Source organism: Helianthus annuus, chromosome 11 (assembly GCF_002127325.2).
Source record: "Helianthus annuus cultivar XRQ/B chromosome 11, HanXRQr2.0-SUNRISE, whole genome shotgun sequence".
NCBI lineage: Eukaryota > Viridiplantae > Streptophyta > Magnoliopsida > Asterales > Asteraceae > Helianthus > Helianthus annuus.
Window position 1 is genome coordinate 24,329,814 of NC_035443.2, and position 22,223 is coordinate 24,352,036.

The window sequence follows — 22,223 nt, forward strand, 5'->3', positions numbered from 1 at the left end:
TCAACCTACAGATGGTGGGGTCTGAAATTGAAGTTTATACGAAGAGATCGAATGAATTAGCCACATTTTGTCCCACTATGGTAGACTCTCCCACCAAACGCATCGAACTGTATCTCAAGGGTCTGGTTCCCGAAATTCAGAGTCATGTGACCGCAGCTAACCTTGGCACTATCCAGCAAGTCACTCGACTTGCTCATCGTCTCACAGACCAGGCTGTAGAACAAAACAAACTACCGAAACGTGTTAAAACTGATACTGCATGTGCTTCTAGTGATAACAAACGCAAGTGGGATGAAAACCTGAGCAAGGGATTAATTTTGGTCCAGCCTCTGGCGCAGCAGCAAAAGATAGATGACTACCAGAGCCCCAGACAGCAGTTTTCTAGTAGTAGTGGGCAGAGTGGATATCGAGGTAATCATCCAAAGTGTAACAGATGCAATAGACACCACAGCGGTCAGTGCAACAAGGTTCGTTGCCAGCGGTGTCTCAAGATTGGTCATGAAGCTAAGGATTGTCGAAACTCGCGTCCTGTAACTCAAGAACAACAACGACCGCCTCAACCTCCACAGAATCAGCAGCAACAACAGAGTTTTAAAGGATGTTTTCAGTGTGATGCTAAAGATCACTACAAGAGGCATTGCCCACAAATAAACCAGGACCAGACTCAGAACCACGGCCATGGAAACAGGGACGACAATGGGGATAGCGTTGGGGGAAACAATAGAAACAATGACGCCGAGGTCACGTGTACGTGATTGGTTAGGGTGACGCAAGGAACGATCCTAACGTAATAATGGGTAAGTTTCTTCTCGACGACTTCTATGTTACTATCTTGTTTGATTCGGGTGTGAATACCAATTATATGTCTTTGAAAGTTAGTCGAATGTTAAAACGTACACCAACTCCCTTGAACACCCAACGTGTCGTAGTGTTAATTAATGGTAAAAGTCTAGAGGCCGTACATAGTTCAGGGTTGTAATCTTATCCTCGCTGGTCAGACGTTCCCTATCGACCTCATTCCTATAGTTCTGGACTGCACCTATAGCTCACGCACCGTATCGCTTAGCTCCATCCGAATTGGAAGAACTATCGACGCAGCTACAAAAACTCTTGGATAAGGGATTCATCTGAACTATCTTTTCGCCTTGGGGAGCTCCAGTATTATTTGTGAAAAAGAAGGATGGCACTTTCAGGATGTGCATAGACTACCGCGAACTGAACAAGGTCACAGTGAAGAACCGTTATCCTCTTCCACGCATTGACGACTTATTCGACCAGTTGCAAGGGTCGAGTTACTACTCCAAGATTGATCTAAGGTCCGGTTATCATCAGCTGAGAGTCCGCGAGGAGGACGTCTCCAAGACAGCATTCAGAACTCGCTACGATCACTACGAGTTTCTAGTCATGCCATTCGGGCTTACGAACACGCCTACAGTTTTCATGGATCTTATGAACAGGGTGTGCAAACCCTATCTAGACAAGTTCGTCATCGTTTTCATCGACGACATCCTGATCTACTCCAAGAGTCAGGAGGAACACGAGCAGCACTTACGTCTTATCTTGGAACTTCTTCGAAAGGAACAACTGTACGCCAAGTTTTCAAAATGTGACTTCTGGCTTCGTGAAGTCCACTTCCTAGGCCATGTGGTGAACAGGGATGGGATTCATGTCGATCCATCCAAGGTAGATTCGATCAGGAACTGGCCTGCACCGCGAACACCAACGGAAATACGCCAATTCTTGGGTTTGGCGGGGTACTACAGACGATTCATCAAAGACTTCTCCAAGATCGCACAGCCGCTTACCATGTTGACACAGAAAGGTGTTACCTATCGTTGGGGTAATACACAGGAAACGGCTTTTCAGTACCTGAAGGATAGGCTATGCAGCGCACCTATCCTCTCATTGCCAGAGGGCACGGACGATTTTGTGGTCTATTGTGACGCATCGATACAGGGGCTTGGTTGTGTATTGATGCAGCGGGATAAAGTTATTGCCTACGCTTCGCGACAACTCAAAGTTCATGAACGGAACTACACGACGCACGATTTAGAGCTGGGAGCTGTTGTTTTTGCGCTTAAGGTATGGCGACACTACTTGTACGGTACCAAGTGCACTATTTACACCGATCACAGGAGTCTCGAGCATATCTTCAAGCAGAAGGAATTGAACATGCGTCAACGACGATGGGTCGAGTTACTTAATGATTACGAATGCGCCATCAAGTACCATCCAGGCAAAGCCAATGTTGTGGCTGACGCTCTCAGTCGAAAAGACACTCTACCTAGGCGTGTACGAGCTTTGCAGCTCACTATTCAGTGTGATCTTCCTGCACAAATACGAGATGCTCAGGTGGATGCATTGAAACCAGAAAACGTCAGGGTTGAAGCCTTGCGTGGCTCAAGGCAACGATTAGAACAGAAGGGAGACGGCGCCTACTATGTAACAGGACGTATATGGGTACCACTATACGGTGGTTTACGAGAACTTGTGATGGATGAAGCTCATAAGTCTCGCTACTCGGTACATCCAGGTTCAGATAAAATGTACCACGATCTTAGGACTACATACTGGTGGCCTAGCATGAAGGCCCACATAGCAACTTACGTCGGCAAGTGTTTGACTTGTGCGAGAGTCAAGACAGAGTACCAGAAACCCTCAAGCCTACTGCAACAACCCAAGATACCACAGTGGAAATGGGAAGAAATTTCCATGGATTTTGTTACTGGTCTGCCTAGATCCCAGCATTGGAATGATACTATTTGGGTGATCGTAGATCGACTCACAAAGTCTGCTCATTTCTTGGCTATCAAAGAAAAGGATAAGTTCTCTACGTTGGCAGACATCTACTTGAAAGAAGTTGTTTCGAGGCACGGAGTGCCAACCTCCATTATTTCGGATCGGGATGCACGATTCACTTCAGAACTATGGCAAGCAATGCATAAAGCTTTTGGCTCTCGATTAGACATGAGTACAGCTTACCACCCTCAGACGGATGGGCAGTCTGAGCGCACGATTCAAACCCTAGAAGACATGCTTCGGGCATGTGTTATTGATTTCGGCAACAGCTGGGAAAAGCATCTCCCGTTAGTGGAGTTTTCTTACAATAACAGTTACCACACCAGCATTCAGGCCGCTCCATTCGAGGCATTGTACGGACGTAAATGCCGGTCACCTCTCTGTTGGGCAGAGGTGGGGGATAGTCAGATCACAGGTCCAGAAATGGTAGTTGACGCTACTGAACGAATTGCACAGATACGACAACGCATGGCGGCAGCTCGCGACCGTTAGAAAAGCTACGCTGATAAACGCAGAAAACCACTCGAGTTCCAAGTTGGGGATCGAGTGCTACTAAAAGTCTCACCCTGGAAGGGTGTGGTTCGTTTTGGTAAACGAGGCAAGCTCAATCCACGGTATGTTGGACCGTTCGAAATCACTGAAAGAATAGGCAAGGTAGCCTACAGACTAAACCTACCAGCTGAACTCGGTGCAGTTCACAACGTATTCCACGTGTCGAATCTGAAGAAGTGTCTGTCAGATGAGACCCTCATAGTTCCTTTTAAGGAACTCACTATCGACGAGCGGTTGCAGTTCGTCGAGGAACCAGTTGAAATCACGGACCGGGATGTTAAGGTCCTCAAGAACACTAGAATACCTCTTGTACGAGTTCGTTGGAACTCCCGTCATGGCCCAGAGTATACCTGGGAACGAGAAGATCAAATGGAACTCAAGTATCCCCAGTTATTCGAAAACCGTGCAACCACTACTGAGGCTGAAGTTACTACTGCAGAATTTCGGGACGAAATTCCAAATCAACGGGGGGATGATGTGACACCCCAGGAAAACCAGTAAACGACACAACTTACCTAGCTTCCTCAGTAACCACATGCTAAATTTCGGGACGAAATTTCTTTTAAGTTGGGGATAATGTGACAACTCGAGTTTCCGAGATTCCACTTTCGCATTTATTGCACGTTCATTGTTTGTTTAGCTATTTATTTGCATAATTAGTTTGCTATGAAACTGTATACGTTTTGATTCAATAAAGTGTATTGTGATTGTGCATGGTTATGTGTTACTTGTGAAATATTTGACAAATATTGGAATGTGGTGATGAAACTGTGATAAATAACTCTTAGGGGTGCTTAGTGCTAATAGTGAAACTTAAATCATTCTTAACCCTAATCCCTTTCACTAACCATCACCAAAGAAACAAAACACGTGCTTCCACTTCTCGGATCTTCTCTGGCAATCATCACCTTCATCATTGGCACAAGTTCTTCATCACTCTTGATTTCCTCTTTCTGTCTAGAATCAATCCAAGGTATTTGTTTAATCATTGTTTGATGTTAATCGTTGATTGATTGAATCATGTCAAAATCCTAGTTCTTCATATGATATTCTATGCTATTTGATTTATTCTGATTATTGAGAAATGAATAAGGTTGTATGATATGTAATCAATTGCCTGATGATTTAGATGTATGATATGTCAAAACTATTGATGGTTGATTTGATTCTGCACTGTGAAAGTATGAATTAGGGTTTTCCTGATCGTATGAATGTATGAACGTAACTGTTCCATTGCTTCGCATGATTAACTGCTTGTTGATTTCGATTGCTTGTTGTCCGAACTTTGATTAAGGAAAGCATGTCCGACTTTTAAGTGATCAATACACGTCCGACTTTTTTTAGTTGATAGTTAAGGTCCGACTTTTTAATGATATTACATTTGTCCGACTTTTAAAGATGATATCTCATTAGTCCGACCTTTAAATGTATGTAAAAGTGTCCGAATTTTAGGTAACATACTTGTCCGACCTTGATATATAATGTTACTTGTCCGATCTTTTGCCAAGAGTGAGGTAGTCCGACTTTTTCAAGTGCTAGCTAGTCCGAATTCTTGATCTAGTATATAAGTGTCCGAATTCTTTGTAAGGGACATTAAGTCCGACTTTTGAAAGACACAAGGGTCCGACTTTCTAATATAAATAATGGTCCGACTTTTAGTGTGCATGTTGTCCGAGTTTTGCTTGTCTACACATTGGTCCGAGTTTATGGCCCTTCCCTCCCCCCTGTCCGAGTTTTTAAGTAAGGAACACCCCCCCCCCCCTTGTCCGATTTTTGAAGAGGAAGCCCTAGAGGTCCGAGTTTTAAGGGGGGGGAAGGATATGTCGGGGTTTTGTAAGGCCTTGGTCCGAATTTCTGGTCCTGGAATATTGTCTGACCTTTTATTGTGTTGTTGTGTCCAACCTTTGTGAATTAAACTTGATGTCACCCTGATTGCATGCTACTAGTCAGAATTCCACATATGATACATGTTTATGACAAACATCAGTGTTGAAGCTTACTGTATGATTCTGTATATGATTGTATGCTACTGAATGCAACTGTATAATCCTGTATGTGTGAACAATCTCCTCATATCATTATGTACACAATGAACACACATAACACAATTGCTTGAATATCAAGGACTTGAAAACCCTAATTGAATATAAATACTTACGTCAATCATGTGCAATGTATCCTAGGTCGTGTGTAACGGACTTAGACATTTATTTAACTCTAGAAGCAATAACATACCGAGCAAACCAAGGTGAGTTCACACAGCCAAGGCATGGGGTTCCCAGGGTGGGAATGGGTTTTGGATTATTTACTTGTACTTACCTAGCTTATGGAACTTAGTTATATGGTCCTCGGGTGAGGATGGGTTATTGATAAGATACGACTAGACTAGTGATACTTATAGAACTGATCTTCGCACACACGCCGGGGTTGGCCGCGATATTATGACTAATCTTCGCACACATGCCTAGGAAGGCTGCGAACTATACACTAAACTTCGCACATGTGCCGGGTGGCCGCGATACAAATATACCTAGTCTAGAATACTTGAGAACTTTCCCTAATCTTCGCATACATGCCTAGAGGGCCGCGATACGAACTAATACGATACACGACTTAATAAACGAACACAAGGTTTACTATACTAATACAATTACTGAACTATTAACTGTGAACTCGCTCAACTAGTTGTTGACTCTCTGTTGCATGCCTTGCAGGACCTTAGGTACATATGGAGCTTGCACAGGGAGGAGCAGGTCGTTGTGGAGCATGGATCGTGGATGTTATGTTAAACTTTATAACACTTGAACTTATTACATACATTGGGTTTTCATATTATGCTTCCGCTACTTAAACTATGTTTGTTTTGAACATCAATTATATTGAATTGGGTTTTTACGAACTACTTCGATTATTATATACTATGTTCAATATGATTGATGGCTTGATCCTGGTCATGTCACGCCTCCAAGCGGTGGTACTCTGCGTGTGGATTTTGGTGGTGTGACAGTCTCTAACTCTCTGAATCTCTAGAACTTCTACAAAATGTCTGACCTAAACCCTAAAGCTTAAAGCTGTTTATATACTTACAGCCAAGCCATTTGAATTGGGCTAGGCCAACATACAATTATAACAAACTTGGACTCATAAGCTATAACCCAAACTCGGCCTAGACACAAACTCGGACTGACCCAATAACTCGAACTCCATATCATACTCGAAATCCATATCTTCATATCCAGGCCTTGTAAAATATCCAAAGACCAAGCCAAAGTTGTTGTCATATAACATGCACCAACAAACTCCCCCTTGACAATAGCTTGCAAAGGTAACTTTAATCTTCAGAATCTCACCGTCTTTGGTCTTTGTATAGCGTTAGCTTCAACAAGAATTCTATCAACAACAGACTCCCCCTAAGCTGATGCATCCAATCACCAAATCTTTCAAGTTTTGAGTTAGCAATCCAAGTAAGTCTTTAAATCATCCATTTTGCATTTTAGAAGGAGGATTCTACCAAGCAGCAACAAACACCTCATATCTTCACAACAACTTCTCAGTAACACACTGCTTCAATCTGTATACTATAAAACAAACATCTCGAGAAACCATAAGAATTTTTCAACAAAGTTAAACAAATTATTATTATTCAAGAGATTGTTAAACTGCATCACAGATTAAGCAATTCCAATTCATCATCAAACCACAATCAAAATTTTTATCCCACACCCTAGAATCTGCATGATTTAGAATTTTGAACTCACTTTCTAACACCGTCTCCCCCTATCGGTAACAACTCCACCACGAATAACAGTTTTCCATACAACAAGAATTCTAAAGAAAATGAAAATCTTTTTGGATTTTTATATTTTCTGAAAGCAAGTAACGAACATAAGCAATAAACACTTTGTTAACGTGCCTAAAAGTCACGGTGGCGAAAGTATCATGGTGAAGGTACGTATCTCTCTCAATTTCATCTACAGACGTTCGGATTTGTTTGAAAATATATGTTTGGTTGTTATGAAAATGCTTGATCCTTTGGCAAAAGGGTTTAGGTTAATCATATGTTCAATATGATAACCATTTATTTCATTCATTGCCATGTATGATGATAATAATGGTGATTATGAATTCATGTTATTGTCTTCGTATCTTCTTATTTGGTTTGTTTAGATCAATCTTATGGAGATGAACAAAGATTTAAAGGACTTTATGTTGAACTCGTGGTTCCAATAATAGAAAACATTGTTCTCGAAATAGAGTTGACTAAATCTCTTGTTTCACCAGTATATTTCTTATTTCTTAGTCTTCTGCTTCATTAATCTGCTAATAAATCTCAAATTTTATATATATAAATCCAACAAATTCTGATGGCCAGGGGGTCAGTAAACCCTCTTAAACCCCCTCAGGTTCGGCCTTGGTGCCAAACCATGGTAATTATGTATGGGCCTATTCCTGGATTAGTGCCAAAAATTTTGGTCTGTATTTTAAACTCATATTTGTATTTTGTTATATTTATTAGTGTATTTAAATGAGTGTGCGTGTTCTAAATCTTTGAGACTGAGTGCTACCACTGTCTCTTTGATGCTGCAATTATAGTTCATCAATTAGGCCTTGAGTGGCCAACTCCAAGTCATAGTCCAATTCAAAGATCCAATCCACTTTTAGGTGGTCAAGCTACAAACATATCTCAAAAGGTTGGGGACCTAAATAGGAGGTTCCAGGGATGTATTGTTCTTTACATTGAAGGGACAACGACATTGATGTCATTTGTGACATATGTTCTTTTTCCATATGCGCAGAACAATGATATCGATTTCACACAAGATATTAATTGTTGTGATCTCTAGTAAGTTTCATTAATTACAATTACTATTATTTTTATCATCATGTTTCATGTTTATTGTCTGGTTATCTTATAGTGTACAGGTAGAAGATGATTTACAACATGGGATTGTGGATGTTGTTTTAATCCCGTTTGATGGGGCAGGAAAACATGCAATGATGATAGTTGCTTTGGTTGCTAATGTTGAAGGAATGATCAAGTCCGACAAGAAAATTACTTCATTAAAACAATTGCAAGTAAGCAAGTTTAACATGCTTTTTAGCTTCTTTAATCAGAAGATTTATTTCAAGTTGCTTAATATTCTTATTTATGGTCGGTCACATATGGCGCACTGGATTTGAGAAAAATGAACTTAAAAGAGTTGTCTTTCATGATGTTTTTAAAAAAATTGCAAAAGAAAAGAAGTAAAAACTCAGGAAAATTTTAAAAAGGGTAAATTACACTTTTCGTCCTTTATGTTTGTAGCGGGTTGCAATTGATAGCCTTTAACTTCAGTAATTACAGTTACAGTCCTTTATTTGGAAAACGCATTACACCTTTCGTCCTTTAGCACTAACTAAGTTAAAATTTTCAGTTATGTCTGTCCACTTAAGGGTATTCTGGTCATTTTATATTTTTATTTAAAATATTCATTAATAAATAAATATCATCTTCCCCAATCTCTCAACCTTAACCCTATAATCTCTACTCTTCATCTTTAACCAACCAACCTCTGCCACCATCACTCTCACATCGTCATTTTGATTCCCACAGTGTCATTTTGATTCACACAATCAATAAATAATCTGTCATTTTGTATTTTTTTTATTTTCATTTTTTCGTAGATACGAAAATGCAGATTGGCGATTGCGGCCATTGACTGATGAAATGATGAGGTAGAACTTTCCTGGCTCGCTTGAATGTCTTGATCCAACGTACAACTGGGCAAATATTCCATTAAAGAATAACTCATGGAAGCACTTGCCTTTTGCAATCTAGTATAATCAACAGCAAAAACAAATCATTAAAGATAGAAAACGTCAAGAGTGAATATTAAACACAAGATAATTAACAAAGTTTTGGTCAAACCTGTTCTGCATTGAGATGCAATTTCCCACATGAAGAGAAGTTGCAATTTACTACATTTGACACGAGGAATAACTCCATTTCAAGATTTGCCACATCATCGAGCTTTGATTCAAGCAAAAGAACAAAACTGGAAAACACCACATCCACGTCGCTACATATGAAACTGATTTTATAAGAATAAAAATCTATGCCATCATCATCAAGTTTATCATCCCAAGTTCCGGATACTGCTAGAATCGGTGTTGTCCCATGTAATAACCAACGTAGTTATCAGAAAGTGGTGGTGGTAGAGGTTGGTTGGTGAGAGATGAAGATGAGAGATTCTAGGGTTAGAGTTGGGGAATTGGGGAAGAATGTGTTTATTTATTAATTAACATTTTAAATAAAAATATGAAATGACCAGAATACCCTTAAGTGGATAGATATAACTGAAAATTTTAACTTGGTTAGTGTTAAAGGACGAAAGGTGTAATGCGTTTTCCAAATAAAGGACTGTAACTGTAATTACTGAAATTAAAGACTATCCATTGCAACCCGCTACAAACATAAAGGACGAAAAGTGTAATTTACCCTTTTAAAAATTGCGAAGATTTTTTTAAAAAAATTGAGAAAATTTTTAAAAATGAAATCTAAAAAGTTAAAAAAAATTAACAGGTGGTTAACCGAATAAACCAAGTTCAATACTTTTTTTGTTAATTGGTGTATCAAACAAGGTCGATTGGTTGAGTCATGTATGTACATCAAAAGTCTCTTGATTTACAATGAGATTAACAATTGCTTAAGAGTCGCATACACACAAAACCTCTTTTCTATGAATGGTTCTAAACATAACTACATAAGCAGTTAAAAGTTTGTATGTATCTATCAAAGCCCAAATGAAACAAAACATAAATATTGACAAACTCAAACAGAAGTTCACAATCATCAAATATAATCACAGAATTCGTATAAGCCATACTAAGAAAAACTAAAAGCCACTAAAACATGTTTATATCAAACCCTACGATGATACAAAGAAAAACTAAAGACACTAAAACATTTTTATAAAACAAGTTAATTCTTACGAACATGAATCGTTGATATATTCTATTTCATTTATTTTTATTTCTTTTATTAATTATGTCAGCTTGTCTAAAAAAAAAACTGAGTAAATGTCAAATAAGATAGTTTGCCTGCTATTCAGGTAAATTATATAGAATTAGAACGTAAAATAAACTTTAATGATTTAATTAGAACAATTTTTTTATAAATGATCTAATTTGAACACTTTCAAAACTTTATTACTATTCTATGAAATATTCTCTTTACGTAAATATATTAAATGACTATTATTATTATTATTATTATTATTATTATTATTATTATTATTATTATTATTATCATTTATCTAATAAATGATCATCGATTTTCTTACCCCCTATATCAGTTAATTGGTAATTATTCAATGGACGTAATTACCCCTACTAGATAAAATAGGGTTTCCACTTAGATGTATAAATAGAGATCATTAAAGAGGACTAAAGACTAATCATAACATCAACAACACACAATTTCCGTCCCTCCTCTCTCTAAAATGCGGGTTAATCAATTCAAATAAAACCATTCTAATGGTACATCCTAAACGGGAACACGATCAATCAAGAATATACCTCTCTCACTCTTTATAGTTTCTGAATTATCAGGTACATATGTTCTATATCATTGTTTCCATGGGCGGAACCATAGTGTTAGGAGCCATAGCACGGGCTACGGCTCAACCACGTATCCATAGTGTTTTTTCCGGGTTTATACAAATGATACCCCTAAAAAATACGAGAATACCCAAACAAAAAATAGGATACTTGATATTACTAAAATCCTATTTTTTATAAGCCCAAGCATTTTACAACCCAAAAACTTGTAGAATAATTAAGCCCGAAATGATATAATAAGCCCAAATTAACAATAATAGAATTGAAAGGAAACCCTAAATATAATTGATAACGTTAGCCCAAGACCCAAAATAATATTATAATTGAATAAGTGATCTTGCTCGTCGTATGGTGGAAACCGGAACACATAGTTCTTGTCCTTTGGTTTATCGGGTAGCGAAACTAGCTTTGGTTTTACCGGTTGCAACCGTAACCGTTGAAAGATGTTTTTCTAAATTGAAGTTTGTCAAGATGGATTGTGACAACCGAAAATTTACGATCGATCCACAAGTGCAAAACAAATGTTACAATGATGGAAATTGATGTTGTAACAACTCCCAAAATACCCTAGAAAGAATCGTAATCGAAACCCCAGACATGCATGGTGAAACCCAGTGCGAGAAACAAAGAATCCGAATCCTGGCTTCCTAGGCGCCGCGCGGGGGATCCCCTTACATCTCCCACGACGTGCGGAGGAGTACCAGGCCACGCGGCAGCGTTTCGCGACAAGTGGCAAGGCTATATAGTTGACGAGCCTGACCTAGCCCTAATAGGTAGCTGTCGCACCACGAGGAGGAGTCCCCTGATCCTCCCGCGACGCACGGGGGAAACCCAGATGGGCTATATAAGGGCAGGCGTGGAGAAGTCTCAGTGCACCTGTTCGATTTATATATCGACACTCCTTCTCTTTTATTCTGCTGTCCGAATAACCAAACCCCTAAACCTCGTAACTCTGCTCCATAGAAAGCGTGCTAACCCTGATCACTGGTACGATACCCTGTCCAACGGATGTTAAAGTGTTGCCTGAATAAGGCTATACTTTGTCATCTACGTTGAGGTTTTGATCTCGTGATTATAGTTACAGTTTGAATTGGGTTAATACACTAATACATGTTGCATTGTGTGTTTAATTAGAAACCCAGGATTTAGACCAGAAGGCTATTATTGAAAACTCTAAATCTGCAAAGTAAGTCATTCTCTTTTATCAAATGTTTTCTGTCACACTCCTTTCTAAGGCGGAAGCATGAGGTGTGATCTTGAAAGGTTCTCATTGCATACGATTGGTAAACATGCTACCTGCTCGTAAAAATAACTCCAAATGCCAATAACATTACGTAATTGAAAAACATAAGTTGAGTGTTTACATCACAAGACAGCATAAGACATTGTCTGAAAAGTTTACAACATATTCGAAGACAAACATAAAGGTTTTGGTCCTTATATCGCCACACGGAGTGGGACATAACAACCAAACCCGGCAAAACGGCATAGGAGTCTTGACACACATAACTAACAACATAAACAACATCCAAGAGCAAGAGTATGACCGCGCGCACATCCACTTTAGTTACCTGAAATACATGTGAGTTTTTGGAAAATCGTCAACATAATGTTGGTGTGAATTCATGCAGTTTTTGTATTGAATGTTTATTTGCTTGAATGAAAAACATGGTATGTAATTTGTCAAAACGTATCTGAAACTGAGTTCTGTAAATGTAAGGAATACGAGATCGCTAGTGGTTTGCAAGGCCACTAACATGTGTCACGACATAGGAAGCCACCAAACCTAGGCATTTTTGTCGAGTTTGACTGAGACACAGAAGCACTCATTGGTAGAAGTAGGCCAAGAGTGGGGTTGCCTAAAACCCATTAGATCTAACCTTTTGTTCCGCGGTCTAAATGTATACGTTGATTAATGGTGCTTATGGTACCCTATTCGGGACATGATCTAAAGTATCATTCCTTAGTTTTTGTATTCAACATACCATAACACATGTATTTTCCCCAAGTTAGAAAACAAGTAAAAGTTTAAAAGTGGGGACATGAACTCACAATTTTGCGTTCCTTAGGCCGTAAACTTCACCGGGTTTTGCTTATATAGCGTCGTGACATATACGTGTTTTATTAACGTTAGTCACTAGACTTGTATCGCACAAGTACAGGTCACCATCTTTTATGTATTTGTTCTTTGTTGTTAAAAATAATTTATATTTTTAACTATGTATCTTACTTATATTATTTTCTCAAAAATAAATAAAAGTATCTTGTATTTTTCACCCGATTTATATATTTTGTCCAAAAACACATTTTATGTTCATAACTTGTCCATGTTAAGTAATGTGTTAAGAAATATATTTTCATAAATATATTTTCGTGTATTTGTCTATGCATGTTGTATGTGTATTTTGTATTTTCTCTCCTTATGAGTATTTAGTGTATTTTCAAGTTCTAATACACTATTACATACAATACATATTACATACACTTAGCACAAAATTTGGTGACCAATAATTATATATATTTTTCTCAAAAATATACATACTTAATATCAATTTTTATCTTGAAGAAATCATCATTTCTTAACTTGAAGTTTACATAAAAATTAGGGAAACCTTGGTAAATATTTTTAGGTAAATCTTTAGGGAATAAGTTTCATCAAAACTTATATTTTTCTAAGTGTCAAAATTTTATAGAAATTTTGACATAGTTTCCCCTAAAAATGGAGGTTTCCAATGTTTTCAAAACATGTGTTTATTTTCTTTTAAAATCAACACAAACAATCATCAACTCATTCAACACTTACCAAGTGCCAAAATCAAGTAATTTACACCTCATCATGAACTTGAAGTTTTTGTAAAAACTTGTAGTAACTTACCATGCTATTTAGTAGGTTGAGTTACCCTTAAAAACATATTTAATTGTTTCTAAATCACATTCTTGAAAGATTTAGTCATTTACAACTTGTAAGATGATTTTTCTAAAAATATTTCTTTTGTATTTTTCTTGTTACAAACATGTTTCTAGTCTTGTTTAAACACTAAAAATATGATTAGTTTGCTTAGAAACCATGACTTTGTAAATTTTGTAAATAAACTTGGTTTCTTGGGAAAGTTATTTTTGTAATCATCTATTTACAAGATTTGCATTTTGTTTAAACCATCTTTACATATAAAAACCAATTTCATCATTCAAGTTCATGAAGACATAAAGCATGATGATCTTGGTCTTTCACAAGATCACCACTTTAACTTACTAGATCATGTGTTTAATCACAATCTAGTAGGTTTCTTATGATGTCTAACATTACTAACACAAATCATCATTCATCAAGAAGCAAATAAACACATTCAACATGTATTCTTATGTTATTAAGCTTATGTTAAAGTATCATGATCATGTTCTTTAGTGTTCTTATGATTAACAACATTCATCATCTTTTAATCATCAAAATATGAAGTAACAAGAGATTATAAAGGTCTTACTACTAGCACAAGGCTAGGGAAGAACACAAGAAGTTGAAGATGACAAATGTGTTGGATAAAAGCGAATGGGAGTGGTCCTTCAAGATCCACAAGCTCCACACCTCTTAACTTAGCTTCTAACACCTTGTGTGCACCTTGGAATGGAAGGAAGTTGGATGAAAATGGTGGTAGTGTGGTGGTGGATTGAGGCCGAGAACAAGGAGGGGGAGAAGGAGGTTGATGGTGTGAAGAAGATGAAGTGAGCTTTTATCTTTATAATCAATGTTCATGCTTTAACCAATGTGCAAAGTGTTTCTCAAGTACTAGACATAATCTTCATCATATCTTAATGCATCCAAGGAAGATTAAGTGAATCAAAAGAAATCTTGTAAGATTTTGGAAGTGGGGCCACATAAGTGACCGTCCACAACATAGGGGGGGGGGGTAAGGTGTAAGTTTTAATGTTAAGTTAAGTTACTAGTTGAAATCCAAAGTGTATTGATTAGTGTTTAAGTGTATGATGTGTTATATAGTGTGTTAAGGTGTTTGGGGATCGTAACTAGCTCAGAAACAATTAAACAATGCTACTAGTACAATTTTGATGTTTCGGGTAGTGTCCGGTTGTTCGGTTAGATACCGGTTCGTTAAAGTGCTAAACTATTCCGTTTAGTGTCCGTTATGTACCCTTTTGTGACCCTTTCAATTCCCGACACTTAGGAAAGTATTATGAACAACAAAACATGAATTCTGCATGATATTTACGTGTTAAAAAGCTGATTATAGCTAATTTGTGCAGAATTCTGCATTTAAAATGCGTTTCGGGTGCTTTTTAGTGCATATTATAGCTTCCGGAAAGTCTATATGTTAACCCTTGTACACATTCTTGGGTTTTAATGCTTTTTTTGACGTTGGGCATACTCCTGGGCCCCAACTCTATTGTCTGACTGCTTTCTGCAGAATTGTTGACTCAATGTGTCTTACCGGTAGCATGTAATCAGACAATGTTGACATTTAAGCACATAATTGCAGTCATTAAATAATAATTAAAGTGTACGGAAATTACCGGTTTGGTGCCAGTTGTCACATTTTCAAAACCCTAAATGTTTTCCAATTGTTACTTATATTAAAGTGATTAGAACCTTTTAGTGGCCTACTAGTAAAAGTACTCACGCTTGTAATGATTTAGATACACCAATAATAGGCTACTCGGTATGGGGCTTGTTTCCGGTGCGATAATTTACTGTGAAGAAAAAGAAAAGTGCTATGAGGGCCTCAAAGCTTAAATAAGTGGCTATGTAACTGAAATAAAATGTGTTTTGTAATTAAGAGTTTATCCCTGTGAAATTCCTTTATGTAAATACGGGTTTTATCCCGCAGTTTATGAAATGAAAACTATAGTGTTTTGAAAACTCTGATATTTTTCCTGACACGCGGTCCTAATGAATTTTCCGATGCGATAATTTTAATAAACACCGGTACCACTTGTATCTGCTCACGGCTCCCGCCCAGGGTATGGTTGGAGGTTGTGACAAAAGGTGGTATCAGAGCCACTGTTTTAAGCTAATTAAGTATTGTAAAAATACTTAAAATTAGTAGTCAAGGAATAAATAAAATTAGTAGTTAGGGGGTGTGCAGGCCGTCTTCGCTCTTTGACGCACCGGAAACAAGCCCCGTACCGAGTAGCCTCGTATTCGTGTATCTAAATCATTACAAGCGTGAGTACTTTTACTAGTAGGCCACTAAAAGGTTCTAACATGCTATCAGATGTAACTATTTTGATATGACATGTGATTGACATTCTACTTCTTCCGTATCAGTTTGGAGGTTGGTTATGTTAGTTTGGCCAGGAAACGGATCATTTCCTAAAAATCATAGTTTGAGAGCAATCTAGTATTTTTTTAAGAGATGTAATTTAAGATGAATGGGTATGGGGATCGGCACAGCCCCCCCCCCCCCCTTTAGGCTAGTCACACACCGCCCCCAAGGGGCTCGGTACGGCACTTCCGTCACAATTGTGACGATGGAGACGGGGCTAAGTGGTGGGGCCCCCCATCTGACTCTCTCTCCTCCTTTATATATATATTAATATATTATTAATGGTGGGGTAGTCTTGGCTAGTCTCCACACCCTTGGGTAGTCCCTAAAGAGACTATCCTCCTCCCGTGATTACGTGGCGCCCACGTGACGGATAGTCTTCAAAGAGACTATCCTTCCCATACCCAATGGTCTAAGTAAACGTATTTTGTTTTGTTGAATGAATCGTGTGACATTTGTATTAGTAATTATTTTTTTTTTTTTGAAAATATTAAAAAGTTTTTTTAAATTAAAAACCGGTTTTGATGGGTGGTAAAGCATTTACTTTTCACATAGTTTTTGTTATGTGAATCCGATGCAACTCTCCACTCTCTTTTCTTTATTTGCTTTTCAAATCTTTTTGTATAGTTTATTTTATTAATCTCCTGTTTAGAATATTAATCATGTAGTTATGTTCCCCACGTAAAAAACTAATATTGTCGTCTTATATGCTAATTTACATTTTTTTAAAAATAACACAATATCTTATTATGTTTTCTTGTACTTACACATGCTACTAAAACATACAACCATACAAAACAACAAACAATCGGTAGAGGACTTGGTCCAAACGTTAGCTTTTTGGTTGAGATTGACAAATTGTGTCAAAGATTGATCATGACGATTCATGATACAAAGATCAGGATTGGTTGGGATTGAGTCGAGATTTATCCGGTGGCGGACCCAGAAATTTTTCATATGGGTGCGGAATATTTTAAAAAGTTTAGGCCGCCTAGTTATATAAATAAAAAATTCGGTTCGAGTCGGGTAAGTTCGAGTCGGGTCATGTAAAACAAAAAAAAAATCTAACTAAAATTTATAACAATTTAAAAATTTTAGGCCGCCTAGACATATTCTTTAATTTTCAAGTTTTGAATTTTAACTTTTTAAACCCTATACTAGAATCATATAATCAATAAGAGATTAAAAGACAACAAACTCATTCTATAAAGACTAGAACAACCCTAAATTACCTCAAAACATATAAAATTTAAACTTTTTTAACTCATCCTATTATCTTATGAGTCTTGAACAAAATCACATAAACATCAAAATAACAAAAAACAAAACATGTACCTGTTTGTGGCCGGAATTACGCTGTTCGTGGCCTGAATTTTGCAGTCGTCATCAGGGGTGGGGGTGTCGCAGGTCGCTGGCAGTGAGGTGAGGCAGAGGGAGGGCGGGAGTCACAAAGCTGGCAGTCGATTGAGTTTTTTTTTTTTTTTTTTGTAAACTGGACTGATTTTGTTTAATTAAAGATGTATTATGAATTCAAGTTTTATTAAAGGGATTAGTGGGCTAACTTGTTTACATAATTTGGTCGGGTTTCAATCCGTGTTCACAATTTCTTTTATATAAATTCCTAACATTTTTTTCTAAGGGGTGCGGACGAAAATTTCCAAGGGGTGCAGTCGGGATTTTTCGCGAAAAGTACCACTAATTTTTTTTCAAGGGGTGCGGCCGCCCACTAACGCCATAGGGTAGGTCCGCCCCTGGATTTATCATGATGATTAATGATCCTAAGATCGGGTTTGGTTGAGCTTGTGTCGGCATTGATCATGACGATTAACGATCCATGGATCAGGTGTGGTTGAGATTGTTCGAAGATTTAATGTTGGTTTACACAGTGTATGATTACAAATGCACGACTCTTTCAACTATTGTTTATCTGTACGTTTGAAAAGTGAGGAGTCGAATTTGGTACTTTATTTTGCACGTTCAAGTGATGGTTGAAAGGTCTTGAACATAAATTTGTTTAAAATCTGATAAAAAAAACATTATTTTTCTTATAATGTGAACATAAGTTTTAAAGCAACCTACACCATTAAGAATAGTGGCTGAGCTTGACTAAAAGTTTCGTAAAGAGGGGGGAGAGTCATGAGTCCCAATTAATATATTGTATAATTATATTTAGGAAAAATAATTAGGGGAGGAGGAGAGGGGGGAGAGGGGGATTTTATATAATTTTAAAATTTTGGAATACACTTCTAAATGAAACATTGAGGAGGATTGAGGGAGGGGGTTGTGCACCCCATGTTCCCACTAACCTCCTCCCCATGTGAAGTCAACCTAAGCTTCTTGTTTAGGTGTGAACAAAAAGACACAAAGACATCCTCGGTTGTAAGAAACTAAATGGAGATTAAATATAGAGTAAATTGCCATTTTAGTCTCTGAGTTTTGTTCAAATTTGTCATTTTGATCCAAATAGTTTTTTTTTTTTTGCATCTGGGTCCCTGACTTTTACATTTTGTTGCCATTTTGATCATTTTGTTTAACTCCATCCAAAAACCCAGTTTGTAACAGGGGTATTTTGGGGATTTCCTTAAAAAATGTTTTCAGTTGCCATTTTGATCCAATTCCAAAAATTCAAAAAAATTCCAAAAAATTCAAAAAATTCAAAAAATTCTAAAAAATCATAAAAATTCTAAAAAATTCAAAAAAAATATAAAAATAAAAAAATTCTAAAAAAAAATTCTAAAAAATTCGAACCCGTACCGTATTGAACCGTACCGTTTCGACGCGAACCGTTTCGAACCGTACCGTTTCGAGCCGTACCGTATCGAACCGAACCGTTTCGACGCGAACCGTACCGTTTCGACCCGTACTGTTTCGACGCGAACCGTTTCGAGCCGAACCGTTTCGACACGAACCGTTTCGACCCGTACCGTTTCGAACCCGAACCGTTTCGAGCCGAACCGTTTCGACGCGAAGCGTTTCGACGCGAAGTGTTTCGACCCGTACCGTTTCGAACCGTACCGTTTCGACGCGAACCGTTTCGAACCGAACCGTTTCGACGCGAACCGTTTCGAACCGAACCGTTTCGACCCATACCGTATCGAACCGAACCGTTTCGACACGAACCGTTTCGAACCGTACCGTTTAGACCCGTACCGTATCGAACCGAACCGTTTCGACGCGAACCGTTTCGACCCGAACCGTTTCGAGCCGAACCGTTTCGAACCGAACCGTTTCGACCCGTACCGTATCGAACCGAAGTGTTTTCGGCTTCGAAACGGTACGGGTCGAAACGGTTCGCGTCGAAACGGTTCAGCTCGAAACGGTTCGGGTCGAAATGGTACGGGTCGAAACGGTTCAGCTCGAAACGGTTCGGTTCGGAACGGTTCAGCTCGAAACGGTTCGGTTCGATACGGCACGGTTCGGTTCGAAACGGTTCGGCTTCGAAACGGTATGGGTCGAAACGGTTCGCGTCGAAACGGTTCAGCTCGAAACGGATCGTGTTCAAAACGGTTCGCGCCAAAACGGTTCGTGTTCGAAACCGTTCGCGCCGAAACGGATTTTTTGGATTTTTTAGAATTATTTGGATTTTTTAGAATTTTTATGTTTTTTTTAAGAATTGGATCAAAATGACAACTGAAAAGGTTTAAACTGAAAAGAGTAACTGGGTTTTTGGATGGAGTTAGGCAAAGTGATCAAAATGGCAACAAAATGTAAAAGTCAGGGACTCAGATGCAAAAAAAACTATTTGGATCAAAATGGCAAATTTAGACAAAACTCAGGGACTAAAATGGCAATTTACTCTTAAATATATTATTTTTTGAATAATAACTCCTTTTAATAAAATTCTTTGTTTGTTAACAAGATCATAGTTCTAGACCTTATGGTTTAATAAGTGTAACTCTGAAGAAGAAATGAGGTTAATGTAAAAGAAACATCACCACATGAATGCAAGTACGCATAATGGATTTAATGGTACCCTCAATGTTTGCTAATTCATTTTATGCCCAATTTTCAATTCTTCAATTTTTAAATCGATAGAGATTATCATTTACAAACTTCTCCCTAATCTTATTAGGATCCACCGATCTTTTTCTCTAACCAGTGGCGAAGCTTGAGATTTCCGACCGAAGGGTCGAAAACGTATATCTCCAAAAATTTCTATAAAACAGGGGGTTGAAAACGTATATACCCAAAAATTTCTATACGAAAAATACATACTCCCCACTATTGAGCGAAAAGTTCGGGGGGTCGGCCGCCCCCTCCCGCCCCCACTATGCTACGCCCATGTCTCTAACTAAGGTAAATATTATCTTCGCAATTTCTTCATAATCTTGGTCCACTTCTCTGCACCATTCTTGCTTGTCATCAACATGGGATCTATTTATATCGGTCGTAGGCTCTTAGCTTGTTTACTTGTCTAGACGGAGCACAATCAATCTATGATTGAACTATTCGTCAACCACCCTCCCGTGTGATAGTCTATTGCCGGTTAGACCAGGGATCAATCGTGTTGTCTTCATCCATCAAGCTTTCTATTTGATCTTTAGAAAGCAATATGAACGTATGAACATAAATACACACAAAAATTAGGTCTTGTAACCGTTTTGTGCATTAAATGGTGATGGTGCTTATTGATTTGTGGTTAGGTAAAGCATATACATCAATGTAAGCTAGTTTTATAGTTGGAACTTCCTTTATGAACACATAAATTACCTAACTTTTTCATTACATTAAACTCACTAACAAACTTATTACAACCTCTTCTAATATTGACCAAAACAATTAAAATGTGCAATAAAAAAATAAAGTAAATTAAAAGCAAAGGTATCACAAAAGTCACCAGTTAGGTTCATTTCATTTCAATTTTCAATATCTAGTTAACAAAACAACAATATTATTATATCAAATTTTAGTTTTATTATAGAGACCCAAATTGTACAATTAAAAAAAAAAAGATCTCTAACCTTAATCACAATTCTTAACCATCTAATATTCTAACTAGACAGCTCCGACGCCCTCGGCGACGCCACCGGAAACAGCGGCAGCAGCTGGGGCGTCGCCGCCCTGGGCGACGGATGTAAATAAAACCCTTTTTCCTTAATCACCCTCTCTTCCTCCGAAACCGACGGCGACGATTTATTATTATCATTATTATTATTAAACCGGTCTTGTATCAATGGAGTCACCGGACTTAACGTAAGCGCCGGAAAATCAAGAATGCTGGGGGACAAGAGTTCATGGACACGTGGCGATGATAACCCATGACCCGAATGAGATGGGTTGATCATCAACCCGGTTTTGAGGCTGTTACGACGTTCGTAGAGTTTGTATTTCTTTTGTTGACCGGTTTTGACCGGCGGTATGGATGATGTTGACTTTGATGGAGTTGGAGTTGGATCTGGATGATGGGTCGGGTTGGATGATCCGGTTAGCATCTGGACTACTTGTTTGAAGGAAGTGGTGTCGGCTTGAACGAAGGTTGTTGGGTGTGGGTGTGGGTCGGATCTTGAAACGGGTGGTGGTGTTAGTGGTGGTGTTTGGGCGGCGTTGCTGTTGCTGCTGGTGGCCGGAGATGGTGGTTGGTTAGTGGGTTGTGGTGGTGATGTGATGATTTCCATTGATGGGTTTGAGTTAAGTGGAAAAGATGAACAAGGGACAAAGAAAGAAGAGAATGTGAAGAGTTTGAGGTGGTTTTGATGGGTTGTATGTATGGTCACTCACTTGAGTTGAGAATCTAATGTTTTGTGTGTCAACTTAGGGTTGTATTTGTACTATGTCTACTTTAAGTTTAGTGTTTTTTGGGATTTAGGTCCTCCTTGTTTTGAGATTTTTGTTTGTGTCCTTTTTTTCTTTTTGTTTTGAGATTGTTATTGAACTTTTAGCAAGGTTTTTAAAAACCAACTTTTCTATGAATTATCACATGAAACAAATAATTTGCTAAATAAAATTTCACTTATAACCTAAGTCATAGGCATTATATGTAGAGGATGAGATAAGTAA

The 22,223-nt window shown here is 38.0% G+C and overlaps 1 protein-coding gene across 1 annotated transcript; it reads right to left on the reverse strand.

The window, feature by feature from the left end:
* Positions 1 to 21,048: 21,048 nt before the first annotated feature.
* On the reverse strand, positions 21,049 to 21,956 carry LOC110889653 (VQ motif-containing protein 4). Its single transcript, XM_022137217.2, has one exon. The coding sequence runs from the start codon at positions 21,839 to 21,841 to the stop codon at positions 21,218 to 21,220; it is 624 nt and encodes a 207-aa protein (XP_021992909.1). The 5' UTR covers positions 21,842 to 21,956; the 3' UTR covers positions 21,049 to 21,217.
* Between the last annotated feature and the right edge of the window lie 267 nt (positions 21,957 to 22,223).